A 23,883-nucleotide genomic window follows, 5' to 3' on the forward strand; every position below is an offset into this window, starting at 1 on the left:
ACTAACATTTATGGACTATAAAACTTATTGGAGCAACCAAAAATTATTAGTCAAACTTGATATAATACGTTAAAAGATAAAACTTTGAAAAAATTTAAGAAATATTTATAAACTACACTACCGTAAATATTTTTATGTATTAAATATATTTAAAACTTTTATAAATATAATGTCGGGTTGGTTTGGTTTCGATTTAGCTTATTTTAGTTAAAACCAAACCAAACCAAATATGATCGGATTTTTTTTCCAATACCAAACCAAATCATAGCCGAATTTTTTTCTCAGTTTGACTCGGATTATCGGATTGATACGGTTTATTGGGTTTATTTGTACACCCCTAATCAAAAGTATCACAATATCACATATTTTAGATATGCTTGGACCTTTGATATTCTGTACATAGTATGGCTGCCACCAATTTTATAGATAATGGAGCAGGGATTTATTTACAAGTAATTTTATTTGACAGCGTATTGTGATTTCCAACAACACTTCAGCCTTTTGTTCAAAGAAGAAGCATATAGTCTAGTTTTCTAAAATCTTATGGCCAATCAAAGTGGAAGAAACGTGACTTTTTCATCCCTATATCTGGATATGGTTCAAGAGACTGGTACTCAGCACCTCACCAAACACAATAGGAAGACAAATATATACAAATTTATATAGTGAAAGTGCATTTTTTAGTTTCGCTTAAAATTCAGTTCTAATAAAAGTTCGATGTAAACAGAGTATACAGTTCCTTAGCCATATTAGACCTTTAAGTTGGTATCTGATATTGGTGAAGAGCTAATATCTTGTGCAATTGCAACCTTAAAATCTTCAAGCGTCCAGGTGGATGTCAGTCATATTTGAAAGCAGAGACATCTCAGCAAAAATATTAGGTTCTGGCCAAAGCATTGCAATGGTTAAATATAAAAAGTAATGCTTACATCAGCCATCCTAACTGCATCTCTAATGCGTGACCTGTCATCAAGATACTGCAGCAAGATAACCAAAATAGGATATTATATGAAGCCTTGTCCATGCATTTGAGTTGCCATTAAGTCCCAAAATTACAAGCAGGGTGATGTCATGAAATTTTTGCCATGATACATCATTTCTCTATTTGTTCAAAGTAGGACATCTAAAATATCACAAGGCAGTTGACTTGATCAATGTGACTTGATCGCATTAATCAGGTTGAATTTGAAGGCAAGATGAAGCACTACAATTAGGATAAAATCAAAAAATATTGGACGGTATCTCTGTGAACAAGAATCAATTCTGACGTTAATAGTAATATAAACTTTAAGTATAGAAGTCAGCATCTTTATCTCAGAAGAAAAAAAGGATGTCAACATCTGACTATATTTCGAAAGTGCATCTAAGAAAATATGACCAAATCCAATCATTGAAGAAGAGTGGGAATATGATCATTACTATACTGAGGATACCGACATGTACCTCTTTCATCAAGCAAAAAGGTAAATACTGATAACATTGATCATTATATTGAATTCTTTTAGGAAGAGGCAGAAAATAAAAGAAAATATCTTTTAGTTAGTAAAAGTGTTTAGCCAAAGACCAAAAGAGGCTTGAGTTTAGGAACTTGGTTTCAAGTAAAATTTCTGTAGTGGGAAGTAGTTATTAGTTTCCTCCAAATCCCAAGGAAATATGGCCTCCATACAAATGAGTGAATGCAAAGTAAAAGCAATAACCATGAGAGATAATAAATTCATCTAGTAGGTTCACCTTTTTCCCCCGTCTTATTGCGTCATATAGAGTAGGAAATGAAATATCTAATCATTCATCAGGTACATTAGAAAATCTAGAACCGAAGGCTATTTCCTGTAAGGTAGCTGTTGACTATTTAAGTATTCCTAAAATTTAGCTAATAAAGGATTTCCAACTCAAGTTCACAACAATCATTCGTAGAATTTAAGAGCACTAACATATTCATAAAGGCATAACTGAGTAACAGTCCTAAAATACAAATTGTTAAGAAACAGTAGGTGGTCCTACTGCTTTAGCCTGTAAAAACTAAATTAAGCAACAATAGACCACAATTAATGAAACATAAACGAATTAAGTAAGAATACGTGAGCTTCACATATTAACTGGTTCAGCTTCCCACGGTATATGAGTTAGGTGTTATAACTTACAAACATGTCGTGTATCATTGTAATTTGAGCTTAAGAAAATAGTGAACTTGTATTATCCTCTATTCTTAGGGTGATGTTTTTACTAAACAAAGTAAAAAATGCAATACTTCTAAAAGTAGCACATTAGGATATTTTTCCTTGTCATGCAGGATTTTTGCTTCGTCCAGTCAAAGAAGAAGAGTTACACTAAGGTTACCATTGAAATAATAATGGTACATCTTCCATCACCAAAAGTATCATAAGGTGACATGTTTCAGGCATGCTTGGCCTTTTAATAGTCTGTACATAGTATGACTATTACCAATTTTATAGATAATGGAGCAGGGATTGATTTACAAGCAATTTTATTTGGTAATGTATTGTGAATTTCAACATGTACAACACTTCAACTTTTTATTCTATGAAAAAGCATATAGTCTAGCTTTCTAAAATCTTATGGAAGAGAAAAGTGGATGAAGCATGATCTTTTCATCCCTATATCCAGATACAATTCAAGAAATTAAATTTTGTTCTCCTTTACATAGAGAGTTGTTTCTATTCTTAAATGTATTATGAGTTATTAAAAGTCAAGGATATGATTATTATCCCTTTTTTTTCTTAAAAGGTAGGGTGGGAAGATGATTAAAGGAGGCAACTTAGACTGCAGGTGTAGATTGAGTAGAAGGAAGTTTTAACTTTCAACACAACTCCCCGCACAATATGAAGGTTTATTTCCTGCATTCAATTTTTCACATGCTCAATTGAACGAAAGAAAATCCTCATCAAAATGTTGCAAAAACTCTCTAAAATAAATTCATTGAATACCATATTATATTAAGTTCCTGGAACACTTTATCTCATGAATATCCGTTCTTCTTCATTCCCTTCAAACTGAACCCTTGGTATTTAAAATAATACATCTTTGATGGATATTAAGATTCAATATCAGGCTAGTCTGAACAAAAAACCTAATACCTATGCAGAACAGGTAATTTAATAATTGTTTTCAACATTTACTTACAATGTGACTAAAAGGCAGTATCATTATAAGCATGAGTATGATCCCAAATTACTTGACATGCAGGGAAAAAAGGCTCTTATTTAGTGTCACATTAGATGAAAAAATAATGTCAAGAACCATACTAACAGAGTGTCGCTCAAGAAAACAAAAACTATTGAAGTCTAACTTAGGTACAGAAATATCCATCAGATAGAAATAGTAGTAGTTTATCTACATTGTTTTCTTACAACATCGTAGGGAGCATATGAATTATGACTTCAATGTATATCAGACAACATTGACGTGGTGATTCTAGAATAAAAAGAAGTAAACTCATAACATGAATCAGACTATCCTATCGATATATGGTCATAGGATTCTTGACCGGAAAAATCAACTTAAACATTTTATTAGAAATTATTACCTTGATGAGTTGCTTATATCATGCTTCTAACATCATATGGCAATAGTTGCACCTGCACTCAATGGAAAAGATACTGGAGTGAGTTGTTGATGTTCAATTGCATTCGCTCGCTATTGAACAAGCATGTAGCATAATGAAAAGATTAAACACATTCAGAAGCTACTTACTTGTTCTATCGCCAACTTGAATGACAAAGTATATCCTACCATCTAACAAGGCATCTGAAGATAATGCGTGAAACAGGGCGAATGAATGATGGATCCCTTATGCGAATATAAAAATCGACTAATAAAAAGTAACTATAATATTTATATAGTGTAGTAGTTGGGTTGTTGATAGTTTTTTTCTTTTGATCTCAGGTTCTTCTCTGGGTAGCTACTAGACAGTAAGTTGAAAGGTAACAAAAATACTTAACAAAACATAAGTGCATTACCGATGTCTTGAAATTTTGGTCGCAGAGCCTTTCTCAATTCTCATTGTGTTCGACTGCTAAGGAATTGAATAATGTAGTCAATAAATATATGCATGTGTGAAATTTGTCTACAATAACTTTCAGTAAATTTATTTTTTTAACCGTAAGGATCAACTAAGATGGAGGACAAAGGAGAAGAGGGCAAAATCCCCAAAGAACACCCTAGTGCAACCCTCTCAAATCTCCAAAAAGTTACGACCTGTCAGAGATTGTACTGTGAGGCAATTTGGACAGACGAAAAAATTTGACACCAAATATTAAAAAGACAACATGCGTTTTAGAATTAAGTTAAGAAATGAACCGAAGGCATAAATAATTCTACAACAGCAGAAATTTCTGTACCTTCTAGAGTCTGATGTCGCGGCAAATATCGTATTATCAACGGTCATCTTCTCTAGTCTTGCTTTGAAACCATTAAAATGGAAGTATAGCAGAAGGAATATGAAGTCTAGATGAAGGAGCTCCATTCCATCAAAGAACTTTCGAATACAAAAAAAAAAGGAGAACCCAGGAAAAAATTCAATAGCCCACAATATGTCATTTCAATTTCAAACCTAAAGGGAGAAAACAAAGGGGAACAAAGATCCCTAAGCCAGGGTGAATCTAAAAGAGAGACAGAGAGAAGACATAGATGAGTAGACTGAAGAACGCAGCCGACACACACGTGTTGATCAAAAGGGATGTACACCCACAATACTCAGATGCAAATTACCAAAAATAACCCTAAAGCAGGATGATAAATTTCGAAAATAACCTCGAAGCAGGACGACGAAGAGCCCCAACTCCTGCTTCTAAATAGTAGGAATATATCATTTATATTAATTGAAAAATCTATTTATATATAATAGGAGAGGCAAAGAAATGTTATGATGACAAATAGCATAACAAAAAATTGACACATGTAATTATTTTGGACAATTCTCCAACTTTGTTGGAGTTTCAAATTTATTTAAAAAATGTAAAGGACTCCTTTTTTCATAATTCAAAATTTCAGAATTTTTTAAATTTAAAAAAAAACTGATTTTACATGGCACATCATAAGAAACCAACTTCTCCTGTAAATCGTTTAATATTCTCCCGCTCTTGCTAATCGGTTCAGTTTCATCCTTGGCAAACCAACTTCTCATTTACCATCTTCCAAATTTAATTCGTATGAGAGCAACAGATATGATGTGATATGCAAAATAATGATAGGTAGAGAAGTTCTTTCTGTATAGTTTAACTATTATCAATTACTATATAACTATATATATTCTATGTTCTATCTTAGTTTGATCGTCCGTACACAATTCGAACCCAAAAGTGGGCTATAAATTTCTTCATGACTACGCCATTCCATAATCAGAGGCAGAAATGAAAAAATGGAATCCTAATACAGCACCCACTACTACTTGGTTTAATGTGTGAAGGTGTTGTGAAACCCGTAACCATGACTGTAAAATGTAAATTAAGCAACAAAACTTGTGTTTTTTTCTGACCAATCTTAGATTGAATAGTCATATACAGAAAAATCACTAAGGTGCAATTCGATTCACACTTACAAAGTAGGAGCCCATTGCAAAGATAAGGGCACTAATGACTGCAGTGGAAACAACTCTTATATTTCTGGGGTTTCGTCTACTTCTGACAGTAATTATATATAAATAGATCATTGTTGACTATAGAAGAGCTTTGCATGTCAGGTACTTTTTATTTTATTTTTATGTTGTATAATATTAGTCTGCGATAAGTTTATATGAGTAACATGATTAGTGAAGATTTATATAGCGTAATCCAAATTATTTGGGACCAGGGCTTAGTTATTGTTGTTGTTATTGGAGTATATAAGCATTCGGTTGAGCAGTTTTTGTTTGTTGGATTAATTTGATATGCTTCACATGAATATTGGTCTAATGAAGTTAATGGCAAATATGTTGCAGCCACACACTGTAAATTTAAAGTTAAAGTCAGTAGATTTTTATTATCTTATCATATGTTCCTTAATTAATTATATATGCTATGTATATGAAGGTAACATCTATCTATCTGCAAGTGTGGTGTCATGAAATGGAGAGAGTGAGTTTGTTGCAGGGACGAAAGCTTCCATTATGGTTCTTCCTAAAGATGCATTTGGGAATAATATCTCTTCAGCAAGCTAAGTGAAGGACTGAACTCTTACAATTTTACATTGTCTGTATCAACTTTCAATGGTTCCAATGCAACTATGCTCAATTTCACCAATAACGAATGTGATATAAATGGTTATCTCGAAATAAAGTTTGTTGTAGCTACAGTTGGAAGTTTTTACTTCACGTATGAGGAGAAAGACATGTAGTAGTTTACTATAAACTTATTTAGGTTGGTTAATAATTAGTTACTCTTTTTTAAATTGAATTTAAAATAATTAAATATCTATATATTTTTAAGAAATTTTTTATAAAAAATGAGAAATATTTTATTAAATAACTTCAATATAGAGATATATAAAAGGATAAGAATAATTTATTTTTGAGATGAGAAAGTTTTTTAATAATAATTTATATGGCCATGCTATATAGATAGTTCACGTAACTAAAAATATTATAATAGATAAAAATAAAGACAAAACATAAATAACAATTTTATGAGATTGGTATTCTGTCAAATTATTTGGGCATCGGGGTCTAACACACTAGAATAGAACAATAGCCACTTGGCACCGACCATATAAATTAGCAAGATATTTCTGTAGGGAGTGAAGGGTCCCCATACATACAGAACACAGCAAAAGGGCTTATTCAATTCAATCTATTGCTTTTCTTAAAATGTTGAGTGCGTTGTGCCAGTAAAGTAGTAGTGTTACTGGCGGTGGCGTCGTACAGAAGCTGGCCCCAATTCCTCCTCTAGCCTGCGCTTTCTTCGTTGCCCGGCACTACGGCCCGTTCCGAAATCCGACACCTCACTCAACAATTCTCAGTCTCTGATTTCGGATAAAGCCATGTCTAAAGCTCGAGTATACACCGATATCAATGTGCTTCGCCCTAGGGAATATTGGGATTACGAATCCCTTACTGTTCAATGGGGGTAAAATTTTTCCTTACCTAACCCTAATTGCCTCTGATTTTGTTCCTTTTTTTATTTGGGTTTGTGTACTTATTGATACTATAAGCTGTTTGCTAATTTTTAGATTGTGAAGTTTCGTAATAACATCCACTTCCAGCATCCAAGATTTTTTTTTTTTTTTGTCTGTTTGAGAAGTGGGCAAAAATTTAACAAAATAACATAGATACTGAACACCTAATTCTCTTTCAGATTAGACATACTGAACACCTAATTGTCTGTTTGAGAAGTGGGCAAAAATATAATATATATATATAATATTCCCCTCGAGGCATACCCGAATCTCATTTTTTCAGTTATGTCTAATCTGAAAGGGAATTAGGTGTTCAGTATCTATGTTATTTTGTTAAATTTTTGCTATCTCGAACAGAAAAACCTATTGAAAGCTTTTCATGTTGCACATTAGAAAATATCAACTGGGTTAATGCAAAATTTCTGCCGAGACTTGTTGAGCTGAGATAAATGCTCTATCTTATATGCCTTGTTGCACTTCGAGTCTTTCTATGTAATTTTTACTTCTTTATTAGCTTTCACATGAAACAATTGAAGGAAAAATTTAAATACAGAATTACCAATTTGCTGAGATTAAAGATTAGTCGTGTGATTAGGTATGTTTGTGTAAGTCTAGGAACAAGAGTGAGACTTAGAAATCTGAAGTTGTGTTAAAAGATAATTATTGAGTATTGGAATGGAAGGCCTCAATTGGAGCGCTTAACTATAACAATTTCATTTAGCTGACCTCAATTAGTTTGTTTTTGTTGTTACTGTATGTTCTGCTACATTTGTAATCTGAGAGCATTTTGTTTGATGAGAAATGGCTATGACCTTGTCTTGCTTAAGTGAGAGCATATAAATTTTTAATTTTGGCTCTAGACTGCCTGGGCCCTTGGGTCAATGATTGATCATCTTTCACGAGATTTGGTTTCACATTTGATTACTCAACTTTAATGCACCAGCTAGATTGTATTATCCTCATCAGCGTCTGTCATATTTATTGTTCCAGCGATCAGGATGACTATGAGGTTGTTCGGAAAGTTGGGAGAGGAAAATACAGTGAAGTTTTTGAAGGTATAAATGTTAACAGCAATGAGAAGTGCATAATCAAGATCCTGAAACCTGTTAAGAAGAAAAAGGTATGGCATTTATTTTTGAACTTAGGTAACACGTACTGCATGGACGTGGTGGCCACACATTTTTTTTTTTGGTTTAATATTTTTTTTCGTTTTCTGCTTCAAAAGGAAAAAAAAATTAGAGTTTTGCTAGAAGAGCTCTTATATACTGCAATACTTGTTTTTGCCTGACTTAATCTATAGAGAATCATCAACATTGACAGCCTTAACAGAAAAATCTGTATTCGACTCATCAAAATGTTTACACTCAATTATTCTTATATAAAAAAGGTCTACTCTCAATTATTTGCTCATCTGTGGATGGGTGTCTACAGAGAAATAAGTCACGTCTCTTTTCTGAAACTCTGGAAGAAATGGTCCGTTCTGTTCATACAAATAGAGAATGTCTAAATTGGTTACTTCCTGACATATATAGTGTGTGGAAAAGTTAGCCCGTGTCAACAATATTTACTGCATCAAATAGGTTATCTCTTGATTGTGTTTCTCTGTCAGTCTGGTAGTACTATATATCCTCTGTTCATATATATTTTTTGACTCCTCTCCTTTCTCTTAAATTTTCAATTAGTAGTTTAGTCTGGAATTGCTTGCTTGGAGAAAAACAAAAATGAATGTGCATGCTTTTAAATTGACATTAGTGGTGTTTGTGTATAGATCAAAAGAGAAATAAAGATATTGCAAAACCTCTGTGGTGGACCAAACATTGTCAAACTCCTTGATATTGTCAGAGATCAGCATTCAAAAACTCCAAGCTTGATTTTTGAGTACGTGAACAGCACTGATTTCAAAGTTTTGTACCCAACGCTAACGGATTATGACATACGGTACTACATATATGAGCTTCTCAAGGTAAGAGATAAATCCAGTGGATGGCAGTCACAGTGACTTTACAAGTACATATGCTCTGAGTTGTCTTGTCTTTCTTTTCTATACTTTCTTCTCTCAGAACTTAAAATAGAGTTGTATGTATGTCTTAACTTTTTATACGTCCAAAAGTTCATCTGCCCCAATACTTCCCTACTGCAGCTTCTTTTTCAATGTTTTTACGAGTATGAGGATTTTGGGAGTCCCCCAATTTTCTTATGCACACTCCTTCTGAATTCGGAAGCACTTTCCAGATATTGAGTGGGTGCATCCTCATATACTTTCGATCAAATCTGAGTTCAAATTCAATTCATAACTCCTAAATCTTAGGCTTATCTCAAGTGAAAATTTTGGAATCCAAAGTGTTGGTGCCATTAAAGTGCACTAATTTGGATTCAACCGACACCTATATATTCAGATAATTGGAAGTCTGTCGAAAGAGTCTCATAATCTTGGGTTAGTGGAAATGACTAAGATTGAAAACTTGTTTTAGTACACCTTATCCTGCATGCTAGTGTAGACGAATTTCAAATACAGCTTATTAATTGACTGTTTGGGACCTATTCTTTATGTACATTGCTAGACATACTTACCAATTATGGAGGTGGTGGGGAACTAAACTTCTTATCAACCTGCAGGCACTAGATTATTGTCATTCACAGGGAATAATGCATAGAGATGTCAAGCCCCATAATGTTATGATAGACCATGAACTGCGGAAGCTTCGCTTGATAGATTGGGGTCTTGCTGAATTTTACCATCCAGGGAAAGAATATAATGTCCGTGTTGCTTCAAGGTAAGAGATCTGCTGACAGTATGGGTGGACCTGGTATAGTTGCTTTGCCAGCAACACTTTACTATATATAGCTTCGCTATTTGCAGATCCATTATGTACTTTCAAATTGTTCTCTGGACAAGCCATGAGTTTTTAGTCAGAAAGCAAGTGATTTTACCATATCCCTTTTTAAGTTAGAAGGAATGGTATTTCAGGTCCACACTGTGTCAAAGTGTTGTATACCTAACTTTTACTTTTGGACTTGATATTATTTTCTAGTTCCTTGTCAAAAACTATGTGAAGACTCTTTTAAAGGAATCTCAGTCACTTAGTGTCACGACCCTAAAACCGACCCGGTCGTGATGGCGCCTATCGTGAAACTAGGCCAACCGACACAACTCCCAAATTAACCATTTAATCAATATAAATCATTTTTTTAAACCTTGAATTAGTCAGATATCCCATAATGTAAGACCAATGAACAGTGCAGAATAAATATACAAGCCCGACATCGGAGTGTCACAAGTCACGAGCATCTACTAAGGTCTGAATACAACGAAGAGTCTAAAAATGTACTAAATACAATCTAAGGAAGACAAGAGGGGGAAAAGCAGTGTTGCGAACGTCGGACAACTACCTTGCTAACTCCGGTGACTCTGCCACTGAGCAATCAACACCCGCTACCGGGTTCAGAAATACCTAAATCTGCACACAAGGTGCAGGGAGTAATGTGAGTACGCCAACTCAGTAAGTAATAAAAGTAAATGAACGCTGAGCAGTAAGAAAACACGTAAACCAAGTCATAACACTACAACAAATGTAGGTTATTTCCAAAGCAGTACACAAATCATTTACTTCGTAAATCAAGCTCAGTTTCAGTAAAAACCTTTTAAAACAACTTTCAATAATTTCAAACGAGTGATAAAGCAGTGAGTGTAATTGATAGAAAACATAAACAACCCCTCGGGCAAAACATGTATCATAAATCGCCCCTCGGGCATAATATCAACAGGACCAGCCCCTCGGGCTACCTCACAATCACTCGTAATCAGCCCCTCGGGCATAACATGAATCAAGAACCGCCCCTCGGGCAATAATATGAATCAACAACAGCCCCTCGGGCTACATCACATCACTCACACTGGGTACCCGCGCTCATTGGGGGTGTACAGACTCCGGGAGGGGCCCCTTATGGCCCAAGCGCAATAACAAGCCATCTCGTGGCATAATCAATATATAACTCACTCAGGGTACTCGCGCTCACTGGGGGTGTACAGACTCCGGGAGGGGCCTCTTACGGCCCAAGCACAATATCAAGCCATCTCGTGGCATAATCAAACAGGCTCTCGACCTCATATCAAGCCACCTTGTGGCGTAACAAATCCGGCCCTCGGCCTCATAATCATAAATCAGTACCACACTGCTCCGGCGCAGAGCCCGATCCCATAATATCCTCACAACACAGGCCTTCGGTCTCACTCAGTTAGAAACCTTTCAAGCCACTCGAGCTAACAGTAAAACATGGGCGTTCACCCGAAATATAATTTATAGTATCAAAATTGAGTAAGGCTGAGTTATGAAATCAGTAAAACACAGCATGACTGAGTACAAATATTAAGTCAAAGCAGTAAGGAATAGCAGTAAAAAGCCCCTAAGGGTCCAAACAGTTGGCACGAGGCCCAAATATGACATTCAACCCAAAACATAGTAATACTTTCCAAAACACAATAGTATCAAATAGTTTTCAATCAAATACGCGACTTAATAGTCGTACGGGATGGACCAAGTCATAATCCCCAACGGTGCACGACCCCACGCTCGTCATCTAGCGTGTGCGTCACCTCAAAGTAGCACAACGATGTGAAGTCTGGGGTTTCATATCTTCAGGACAGACATTTACAATCATTACTTACCTCAATCCGGTCCAGACTCTAGCCCCACGATGCCTTTGCCTCTCGACTCGGCCTCCGAATGCTCCAAATCTAGCTAAAATCAGATTCATATCATCAAAATATGCTAAGGGAACAAAGCCCACTCGAAAATATCTAATTTACATAAAAAATCCCGAAATTGCTCAAATCCGGCTCCCGGGCCCATGTCTCGGAATCCGATAAAAATCACATCAGTAGAATCCTCATCCTATCGCGAGTCTATCCATATTTAATTCATTAAAATCCGATCTCTATCGCCCATTCAAATCCCCAAAAGAATTCTCAAACCTTTCTTCCATTTCCCCCCAATTCCTACTCTAATTTCTCAAATTAAATAATGAAATTCAAGACTAAATCATGGAATTACACCAAATATGAGTGAAGAATACTTACCCCAATAGCTCCACTGAAAATCTCCTTAAAGTTCACCTTCTCCCGAGCTCTCTAATGAAATTTCAAAATTATGGACCGAACCCTCGATTTTAAAAATATGAACTGACTGCCCAGGTATTCTTCATCGTGAACACGACATCACCCTCGCGTTCGCGAAGCTCAAAGCTTCATTGACCAAATTCGCTCCTTCGCAAACGCGAGGGCCCACACGCGAACGCGATGACCACACGGCTCGACCCTACGCGAACGCGGAACACCAATCGCGAACGCGTTGCCTTAAACTCATACACCTTCGCGAACGAGGGACCTACATCGCGAACACGAAGAACAACTTGACTGCCCCTCTCATTAACCCTTCGCGAACGCGAAGAAGGATTTCTCTACAACAAAATACCAGAAAATCTGCCAAGTCCAAAGTCCAAAAATTGATCCGTTAACCACCCGAAACACATCCGAGGCCCTCGGGACATCAACCAAATATGCCAACATGTCCCATAACATCACTCAAACTTGCTCCAACCTTCGGAATGCTCAAAACAACATTAAAACACAAAATTTGCATCGGATTTAAGCCTAAGAATTCCAAAAACTTCCAAATTCCGCTTTCGATCAAAAAGTCTATCAAACCTCGTCTGAATGACTTGAAATTTTGCACACACGTCACAAATGACACAACGGACCTATTCCAACTTTCGGAATTCCATTCCGACCCCTATATCAAAATCTCACTTATCAACCGGAAAACGCCAAAATTCCAATTTTGCCAATTCAAGTCTAATCTTCCACGGACCTCCAAAATACATTTCGATCATGCTGCTAAGTTTCAAATCACCTAACAGAGCTAACCAAATCATAAAAATTCAAATCTGAGATCATATACTAATAAGTCAAAAACTTGGTCAAACCTTTCAAATTTTAAGCTTCAAACTGAGAATTGTTCTTCCAAATATATTCTGATTACCTTGAAAATCAAAACCGACGATTTGCATATGTCATAATACATCACACGGGGCTAGCCATGCCCGAGAACTGGCGAACGAAGTGCAAAAGCTCAAAACGACCGGTCGGGTCGTTACGTCCTCCCCCACTTAAACATACGCTCGTCCTCGAACGTGCCCGGAACAACAAAATCATCAAATCGCTGTGAAACTTTACCATGCACATACCCGGGGTGATCCCACGTCACCCTATCTCATATAGGTCCGATAACGCAAGGCAACTGAAATTTCACAATCCAACCTAGCCCATAAACCTTAGAACCACATTTCCACTTCTGAAACCATCTACAAGATTAGGATCTCACATCCATACTCTGGATAAGCCCGAACCAGCTATAATAACCCATACCTGCGACCCCAGGTGCAATTACATGACATACTACATAACTCAAACACTTGTAGCGATAACTTCTAATCACAACAGTTGCTCAAAACATCCGAATTTCGATAATAAGCCTTTTATCAAATAAAGCCTCATTCCAACACTTCTGTATACTGCAACTGATGAATGAAACACGTAGAAAGTCATAGCCATTCCTAAGATCAACCATTCATGAAGCCATTTCTCCTTTGGCAAGGACCATAGCAAATTTCTGAGCCGAACCTCGATATTAACCTTCCAACATGCTGAAATCAAATCCGTTTGTATTCATTATAGATCCCAACGATCTCATCTAATCCAACACAACTACTCTAGTGACATGACACATCAATACAAACTAAACCCACAACTCGTGCAATCCGCGCACCAATAAGCGACAATCCGAACATACTCAAATCATGAAAATGACTCAAATGAAAGAGCTGTACCGCAGGCTCACCAGTACCACCGCAACAAAATGCTGGGAACCGGTCACACATCGTAGAAACAGAGCACACGAATCCAATCCGAATGGTCATACCTCCACATAACTTCGCTGCAATGCGCGACCCTATCCAAACACTTGTCCACATGAAACACCTCAAGTCACTATGCTCAAAATCGACAACCACGAGCAATTCACTATCTAGAACCAAAGCAAATCATCATAGCCACTGCGAAGCAATTGACATAACATTACACAACCCTGAAAGGACACAACCGATACGCCATCCACCAAGCAATACTCAATACTCCTCCCGCTCGAATTCCTCTGAGAGACCCCAATAAAACCGCACCACAAGTGCCTCTAACCAACAAATCCCAACGCCTCGCTACACGGAAAGGTAACTCATAGATCTCCCCAGATCACTAATAAGCTCAATAACAATTGAATCAACACATCCCTCAACAATGCAACACAGAGTCAACCAAGCCGACTCGATGTAGAACACACATCCATATTGGCTTGCCAATGAACCCCTTATCAAGGAGTTCCTGAAGCTGCTCCTTCAATTCCTTTAACTCCGCCGGTGCCATACGATACGGTGCCCGACACCAAACTAATACCAAAATCAACAACCCTGCCCGGTGACATGCCGGCAGCAGGACACATTCGGAAAATCCCTCATCACAGGAACTAAAACAATGGTAGGAGTCTCTGCACTAACATCCATCACGAAGGCCAAATAAGAAAACAACCCTTCCCAGCCATCCCTTGGGTCTTCGAAAATGAAACCTCCTTATTGAAAGCATAATCCGTCAAACCTCGCCACTCAATCCGTGGCATCCTGGGCATAGCCAACGCCGCCGTCTTAGCGTAACAGTCCAGAATAGCACAACACGGAAAACAACCGGTCCATACCCAATACCACACCAAAATCTAGCATACTAAGCAACAAGGATCCACTCGGGTCTCCAAACCCCCAATAGTTACCACGCAAGATCGATATACGCGGTCCACAACCACGACCTAACCTGTTCATGAGAACTCCCAGTCTCCAAATCCATACAGCACGCGAATCACCATATCCGATCTCAACTCCACCGTCCGAATATACGACACCTCTAATACCCAATCATCCCACGAGAGGTACTCCTATAATTCTTCTGTGCCACCAAGCAAACTCGAATATTAGCAGTCGATCCAACGAGAGAGTGCTGCAATACTAATGAAGTATCATCAACTTAATCGCAATGCCCTTTTCTGAAACGTATACCCCCATCAAGCCACACCAATTAGTAATATCATTTCCCTAATTATCTGAAGCTGCCCGAGCCGCCTAAGAATTTGTGACCTTCCTTTCAAATTTGAGCCGTGACCTTACACATGCAAATTTCACTCCTACACAACATACCGCATATACCATACCATCCTACGGTAAACATGAGAACTTCATATCCATTCCGAGCCACAAGCAACTATATACTGAACTAGCCAAGAACTTTCCATTGATCCTATCTAGAAGAAAAATCACTACACATCCCATGCTCCTCACGCTCGTAGAAAATACGCATTTCTAACCGTGGTAGAAACCATCAAGAACTCTCTTAATTCCATTTGCACCAAACTAAACTGTCAGGATTGAATCCTTCTAACTCAGCCAAGTTACGCAGGCCACTAAAACCCAAGAGCATTGCCGCGAAACACCTGTAGAAACTCATTACCTCGTAAACATCCAAAGGATTAATCATATCCTTAACATGCTGATCCGGCCTACTATCAAGCTATCCCATCTATCCAAATTCCTTCTAATTTACCTTCAACTTGATACTTCTTTTTTGCTATAACACCACAATTCCTCAACCTAGACTCACCACACGAGACCCAAGCATAAAACCACACCGTCTAAGGCTCATAAGCCGCTGAATACTCTCTTAAATATTTCCAAAAGTACCATATGCAAAATACCTACCCTGAAGGGACTTTCTGCGAATCCAAAGTTGTTACCTTTACCTTCCTGATACTGATATATAGAATCCCATAATTGGAATAGAAATGCCACAAGTCTTGACACCTTCCAATGCAAACCTCAGTTTCTAGCCAACATACAACCTGAAAATCTCCAATTATTACATGTAAAATCTTGAACCCACTAGAACCATTCTCGAGAGTCATCCTTTCTACTCAAACCGCAATTAGACCGATCAGATGGACCAGATGACCCGTGCTCCATTAGCACTCCGACACCGCAGAACGTAATCTCACCTTAATACAACAAGCAACTTCCTGTTTTATGCACTGTACACCCTTTACTCATAACAACTCAAGTCATTCTGTGATTCTTATATACCCATAAAGCATAACATAACCTTTATTGAAATTTCCTTTACTCGAGCCATCCTCGGTCTCAACCTCCGTAAGCCATAACTGATTCACCAGTACGCCTCAAACTGGAACCAACATAGCACATAACCGTGCAATCAACTAATCAATAGCAGACTCCCCCACTTGGCTCAAAGCCATAGATCAAAACACACAATAACCCATAATGCATATACTCTATTACTGCCATAATACCATAGTGAATTAAACTCAATCCTTCATAAGCTCGTGAAACACAGACCATCTAGTACTTCAAATCCTCTGCAAATCTCGCGTTCACCCTCGTAACAGTCAAGCCCACTCTCTTAAGTGACCCAAATTTAAATTGCAACACATATATTTTACTGGTAAAGGAGATCTTCCAACAACAACATAAAGGACCACACAACTTCAGAACACTCCGTAGGAGGTAACCCACCTACTTCGCCTCAAACTAACATCTCTTTATACCCTTCCACCGTCATAAACATTACGCAGTCACTTAATCTTCCTGAGTCTGAACTCATCTCACAACGTGAAATCTATTTCACTTCCCAACTAGGCAACATGAAAAGATCCTTCAACACGCCCACAACTCGGGCCATACGTCAACTCACGATGGAAATCAAGCACCGAATAGTTCTTACTACCCCAAGCAGACCCTTCTCATCCCATTCAAATCATATGAACCCATCTCGCAGTCACATCATACTCATCACATAGCAATCCAGTCATCACTCCCAATCGGGACACTATCAGACATACCAATCCAAAAGCACGTGCTCACACAATCAATACCTCAGTGCTCAAGCTATAGGCAAAACCCGGCCTCAAGTCCTCCAGACTGGCCCAACATCAACACACAGAGATCACGTCTCGCCCTTCGATCAGGGAATCACAAGCCATCGATACATATCTGATACTGAGCGCTCATGCGCACATACGAACGCGTGGAAGAAATTCAAAGAGTTACATTTCAAGCTAAATCAAGGACGCACGATAAGAATTCAAAAATGTGGAGTTTTTCCTAAAGGTTCCGCAACCTCTCGAGGATAAGTACAGACGTCTCCGCACCGATCTGTGAGACTCTACTAAACCTGCTCATGACTCGTGAGACCTATGTAACCTAGGCTCTGATACCAACTTGTCACGACCCTAAAACAACCCGGTCGTGATGGCGCCTATCGTGAAACTAGGCCCGCCGACATAACTCCCAAATTAACCATTTAATCAATATAAATCATTTTTTTTAAACTTTGAATTAGTCAGATATCTCATAATGTAAGACCAATGAACAGTGCGGAATAAATATACAAGCCCGACATCGGGGTGTCACAAGTCACGAGCATCTACTAAGGTCTGAATACAACGAAGAGTTTAAAAATGTACTAAATACAGTCTAAGGAAGACAAGAGGGGGTAAACCAGTGCTGCGAACGTCGGGCAAACTACCTTGCTAACTCCGGTGACTCTACCATTGAGCAATCAACACCCGCTACCGAGTTCAGAAACACCTAAATCTGCACACAAGGCGCAGGAAGTAATGTGAGTACGCCAACTCAGTAAGTAATAAAAGTAAATGAAAGTTGAGCAGTAAGAAAACACGTAAACCACGTCCGAAGCAGTACACAAATCATTTACTTCGTAAATCAAGCTCAGTTTCAGTAAAAACCTTTTAAAACAACTTTCAATAATTTCAAACGAGTGATAAAGCAGTGAGTGTAATTGATAGAAAACATAAACAGCCCCTCGGGCATAATATCAACAGGACCAGCCCCTCGGGTTACCTCACAATCACTCGTAATCAGCCCCTCGGGCATAACATGAATTAAGAACCGCCCCTCGGGCAACAATATGAATCAACAACAGCCCTTCGGGCTACATCACATCACTCACACTGGGTATCTGCGCTCATTGGGAGTGTACAGACTCCGGGAGGGGCCCCTTACGGCCCAAGCGCAATAACAAACCATCTCGTGGCATAATCAATATATCACTCACTCAGGGTACCCGCGCTCACGGGGGGTGTAAAGACTCCGGGAGGGGCCTCTTACGGCCCAAACACAATATCAAGCCATCTCGTGGCATAATCAAACAGGCTCTCGACCTCATATCAAGCCACCTCGTGGCGTAACAAATCCGGCCCTCGGCCTCATAATCATAAATCAGTACCACACTGCTCCGGCGCACAGCCCGATCCCATAATATCCTCACAATACAGGCCTTCGGTCTCACTTAGTTAGAAACCTCTTAAGCCAATCGAGCTAACAGTAAAATAGAGCGTTCACCCGAAATATAATTTATAGTATCAAAATTGAGTAAGGCTGAGTTATGAAATCAGTAAAACACAGCATGACTGAGTACAAATATTAAGTCAAAGCAGTAAGGAATAGCAGTAAAAAGCCCCTAAGGGTCCAAACAGTTGGCACGAGGCCCAAATATGACATTCAACCCAAAACATAGTAATACTTTCCAAAACACAATAGTATCAAATAGTTTTCAATCAAATACGCGACTTAATAGTCGTACGGGATGGACCAAGTCATAATCCCCAACGGTGCACGACCCCACGCTCGTCATCTAGCGTGTGCGTCACCTCAAAGTAGCACAACGATGTGAAGTCTGGGGTTTCATATCTTCAGGACAGACATTTACAATCATTACTTACCTCAATCCGGTCCAGACTCTAGCCCCACGATGCCTTTGCCTCTCGACTCGGCCTCCGAATGCTCCAAATCTAGCTAAAATCAGATTCATATCATCAAAATATGCTAAGGGAACAAAGCCCACTCGAAAATATCTAATTTACATAAAAAATCCCGAAATTGCTCAAATCCGGCTCCCGGGCCCATGTCTCGGAATCCGATAAAAATCACATCAGTAGAATCCTCATCCTATCGCGAGTCTATCCATATTTAATTCATTAAAATCCGATCTCTATCGCCCATTCAAATCCCCAAAAGAATTCTCAAACCTTTCTTCCATTTCCCCCCAATTCCTACTCTAATTTCTCAAATTAAATAATGAAATTCAAGACTAAATCATGGAATTACACCAAATATGAGTGAAGAATACTTACCCCAATAGCTCCACTGAAAATCTCCTTAAAGTTCACCTTCTCCCGAGCTCTCTAATGAAATTTCAAAATTATGGACCGAACCCTCGATTTTAAAAATATAAACCGACTACCCAGGTATTCTTCATCGCGAACACGGCATCACCCTCGCATTCGCGAAGCTCAAAACTTCACTGACCAAATCACTCCTTCGCGAACGTGGGACCTACATCGCGAACGCGAAGAACAACTTGACTGCCCCTTTCAGTAACCCTTCGCGAACGCGAGAACCTCTCGCGAACGCGAAGAAGGATTTCTCTGCAACAAAATACTAGAAAATCTTCCAAGTCTAAAGTCCAAAAATTGATCCGTTAACTACCCGAAACACACCCGAGGCCCTCGGGACCTCAACCAAACATGCACATATCCCATAACATCATTCAAACTTGCTCCAACCTTCGGATTGCTCAAAACAACATTAAATCACCAAATTTGCATTGGATTCAAGCCTAAGAATTCCAAAACTTCCAAATTCTGCTTTCGATTAAAAAGTCTATCAAACCTTGTTCGAATGACCTGAAATTTTGCACACACGTCACAAATGACACAACGGACGTACTCCAACTTCCAGAATTCCATTCCGACCCCTATATCAAAATCTCACTTATCAACCGGAAAACGCCAAAATTTCAATTTCGCCAATTCAAGTCTAAACCTTCCACGGACCTCCAAAATAGATTCCGATCACGCTCCTAAGTTCCAAATCACCTAACGGAGCTAACCAAATCATAAAAATTCAAATCCGAGATCATATACTAACAAGTCAAAACTTGGTCAAACCTTTCAAATTTTAAGCTTCAAACTGTTCTTCCAAATTCATTCTGATTACCCTGAAAATCAAAACCGACGATTTGCATAAGTCATAATACATCACACGGGGCTAGCCATTTCCGAGAACTGGCGAACGAAATGCAAAAGCTCGAAACGACCGGTCGGGTTGTTATACTTAGGTTATACTAGCAGAATTAGGCTGCATCCGTTTTTGTTGAGGCAAGAAGTAACTTTTGTACTGTACCCATTTTGGCCAGTCTCTATCAGCCTTTACAAAGGAACAAAAGCTGCTCCTGCACCATACACAATAAAATAATACGAAAATAATGAAGGGGGTGGTAGGAGAATGTTAGGAATCGTTTCAGGTCACACTAACTCAGCATCTATGGCAAATTGGTTTCATACTGTAAGTCGAGTATTTGCACTTGAAGTCTCTTGACTCTGGTTCGTAAACTTGCATGGAAGTTGGAAAAGTTGGATTTCTGGTTGCTGGTGTGCCTGTGTCCTTGTTTGGTCTATGATTTCAAGGCTATTGCAACAAGTCTGAAGTCTTCTTTTCTTGTGTTTCAGATACTTCAAGGGCCCTGAACTTCTAGTTGACTTGCAAGACTATGACTATTCTTTGGACATGTGGAGCCTTGGCTGCATGTTTGCAGGAATGGTGAGAGATTTTATGATTCATAATATAAGCCATCAGTTGGTTTATAATTTTAGGCTACCAGTTGTGGGGCCTGGGAAGCTGTAAACATCTGAAAGGAGTTGTTAGAAGATTGTATTTGCTTGTTTGAATCATTTTTCTTTTTCCTCCTTTTTCTTTCGTGGCTAACGTATGCCTATTATTCTCTTTTTTGCAGATCTTTCGCAAGGAACCTTTCTTTTATGGTCATGATAATCAGGATCAGCTCGTCAAAATTGCAAAGGTAATGCCTAGTAACTGACCAATGAGTTTATATGCCTTGATTTTGTTCTTTGAATGAGGGGAGGTTGATCAAGTGGAAAAAACCAATACAATAGTTACTTGTAACTAAACAAAAATGTTATATAAAACTATAAAATTAATTTTAGCTGCTTGACATGGGGTTGGTGGATTATTATTGTTATAGGTACTTGGGACAGATGAGTTGAATGCATATTTGCACAAGTATCGATTAGAGCTTGATCCTCAGCTAGAGGCTATGGTTGGGAGGTATGCTTCTTGCTTTCCTTCACCTGTTGTTAGCACTTTTATCAATGAAATAAAACTAGGCTAAAGTAATTACTAAACAACTAAGAGCTGTGACAACATAGGGTTGCTAAGTTCATCTCAATAGCTTGCTTTATCAGAATTGTGACCCCTCTGATTTATAGTCAAAATTCTTAGCTATTGAAGATGAATACAATCCTCTTTTTCCCGTGCAGACACAGTAGGAAGCCATGGTCCAAATTTATTAATGCAGACAATCAGCATCTAGTGTCACCAGAGGTATTGCTCTCTCTCTCTCTCTCTATAGATACACACACACACAGAGAGAATCCGTCCCAATTTTATGACACTCTATCCAAACATTGTCACCTTTCTATATTTCGTAATAATTTAACTTTAAACTTCCTATTTTATCATTAATGAAATGGTTTATAGCCACACAGTTCTCTATGGCTTGTTTTAGACCATAAGTTTCAAAAGTCTTTCGTTTTTCTTTAACTATCTGTCCAGTTAAACTATATATATAGCTATGGTAAGTTTGTCTAATAAGATGAAACCAACGACAGGGATGACAGCTACGCCTAAGCAGCTATATGAGTCTTCACTATCCATTTGACGAATGATTTTGATCTTTAATTGCAGGCTATAGATTTTCTTGACAAGCTTCTTCGTTATGATCATCAGTCTAGACTTACTGCAAAAGAAGCAATGGTAATCCTTTTTAATCACTCTTTTGGAGTTTTAAATTCTGGGTTTCATCTTTATTTTTCCTCGGTTCTGTCTTCTATAGCCTTTTCCAGTACAAGACCCCAATTATAACTTCTTATTTTCCAATTATAACTTATTAAAGAAATGCTTCTGGGAACAATATCTTAAACCTATAAAAGGAACAATTTTCAGGACATTTCAAAACATATGTTACTGATACCAAAGTGTAAGGAGTAAAATGAGATCCAAGAAACAGATTAGTGAGGGTAGCAAGGTGATGATTATGAAGTGCATGTCACTCTTTCTTTCTGTTCTTGGCTACATTTTTTCCTTTTTTGTGATAGGGCATCTGTATTTTTGCTTGAATCAATCTTCTCTCTCCCCTCCCGCGGTTTTTTAACAATGAACATTATATATGTATTTGTTTGCTTTGGTCCGGGGAGATCGACGAGGATGTCACACACCGTATAGGGGTGGGGTGGATGAAATGGAGGTTAGCGTCGGGAGTCCTGTGTGACAAGAAAGTGCCACTGTTACTGAAAGGTAAATTTTATAGGGCAGTGGTTAGGCCTGCTATGTTGTATGGGACCGAGTGTTGGCCGGTGAAGATCTCACACATCCAGAGGATGAAAGTTGCAGAGATGAGGATGTTGAGGTGGATGTGCGGGCATACAAGGAAGGATAAGATTAGAAATGAAGATATTCGAGAGAAGGTGGGTGTGGCCCCCATGGAGGACAAGATGCGGGAAGCAAGACTCAGATGGTTCGGGCACATTCAGAGGAGGAACACTGATGCACCAGTGAGAAGGTGTGAACGACTGACGGTGGTGGGTACGAAGAGAGGTAGAGGGAGACCTAAGAAGTATTGGGGAGAGGTGATTAGGCAGGATATGACGCGACTTAGGGTTACTGAGGACATGGCCCTAAACAGGGAATTGTGGAGATCGAGCATTAAGGTTGTAGGTTAGGGAAATTGTGATGTCTTTTTTTACAGCGTACTAGAGTGAGACTAGCCAGTTAGGAGTTAGTCTTAAGATGCTATTGATCAACTACTGATGATGGGCTTTATCTGCTGTGTATTAATACCTTACATCTTTCTCGTATTTCCTATATCTCTTATATTGCTGTTACTTTGTTTTTATGGTATTTATGTTATGTTATGGATTTAATGGTATTTTATGTTGTTTTATTATGAGTCTATTGATAGTACTAATATAGTGTCTCTTGTTGCCTCTTTGAGCCGAGGGTTTCCTGGAAACAGCTTCTCTGCCCATCGGGTAGAAGTAAGGTCTGCGTACATATTACTCTCCCCATACCCCACTTGTGGGATTACACTGGGTTGTTGTTGTTGTTGCACAACTAGAGCATTGTACCCATGTATCTGTGTGTGCAAGTTCTTTAATATTCAACTTTCCATTAGCATCAGGTTGCGTAACCTACTAACTTTTTTCTATGCGCTTTTTTAGGCCCATACATATTTCTTGCAAGTGAGGGCTGCAGAAACTAGCAGGATGAGGACACAGTAGCTTTCTTGTCTTGCTTGCTGTCAATGGGAAGAAAGAAAACTATGGCGTGATGTACCATTTGTATCCTTGTTAAGTTAACATTTGTGGAAACTCGTAGTTGAACTTGAGTATCAACATCTACCGAATTTGGGGAAATACAGAATTTTGTAGTCAGAATTTCCCTTTCCGCGTAGGAATGTTCATTGGTTGGTTTAATACATTCGGTTTTAAGATGTTACACCAATACTGTATTGCG

General features: G+C 38.4%; 1 protein-coding gene and 1 long non-coding RNA gene across 3 annotated transcripts; one reads left to right on the forward strand and one right to left on the reverse strand.

Annotated features, from left to right (window-relative positions):
* Positions 1 to 641: 641 nt before the first annotated feature.
* LOC107789152 (uncharacterized) lies at positions 642 to 4,760 on the reverse strand. 2 transcript variants are annotated; one of them, XR_001648796.2, is made up of 5 exons: positions 4,359 to 4,760; positions 3,978 to 4,215; positions 3,712 to 3,765; positions 3,545 to 3,596; positions 642 to 977 (listed from the first exon to the last, which is right to left on the reverse strand). It is a non-coding gene; the product is annotated as an uncharacterized LOC107789152 (long non-coding RNA). The 2 variants fall into 2 exon arrangements; XR_001648793.2 differs by having other exon boundaries at positions 642 to 3,596; positions 4,359 to 4,756.
* A 1,996-nt stretch (positions 4,761 to 6,756) lies between these two features.
* On the forward strand, positions 6,757 to 23,871 carry LOC107789145 (casein kinase II subunit alpha-1). The gene is given in 10 exon segments (NM_001325464.1): positions 6,757 to 7,058; positions 8,098 to 8,227; positions 8,876 to 9,070; positions 9,724 to 9,881; positions 20,802 to 20,892; positions 21,086 to 21,151; positions 21,335 to 21,417; positions 21,630 to 21,693; positions 22,057 to 22,125; positions 23,589 to 23,871. Coding segments are annotated over 10 exon segments (1,002 nt in total). The 5' UTR covers positions 6,757 to 6,972; the 3' UTR covers positions 23,649 to 23,871.
* The last annotated feature ends 12 nt before the right edge of the window (positions 23,872 to 23,883 follow it).

The sequence above is a fragment of the Nicotiana tabacum genome, chromosome 3 (assembly GCF_000715075.1).
Source record: "Nicotiana tabacum cultivar K326 chromosome 3, ASM71507v2, whole genome shotgun sequence".
Lineage (NCBI taxonomy): Eukaryota > Viridiplantae > Streptophyta > Magnoliopsida > Solanales > Solanaceae > Nicotiana > Nicotiana tabacum.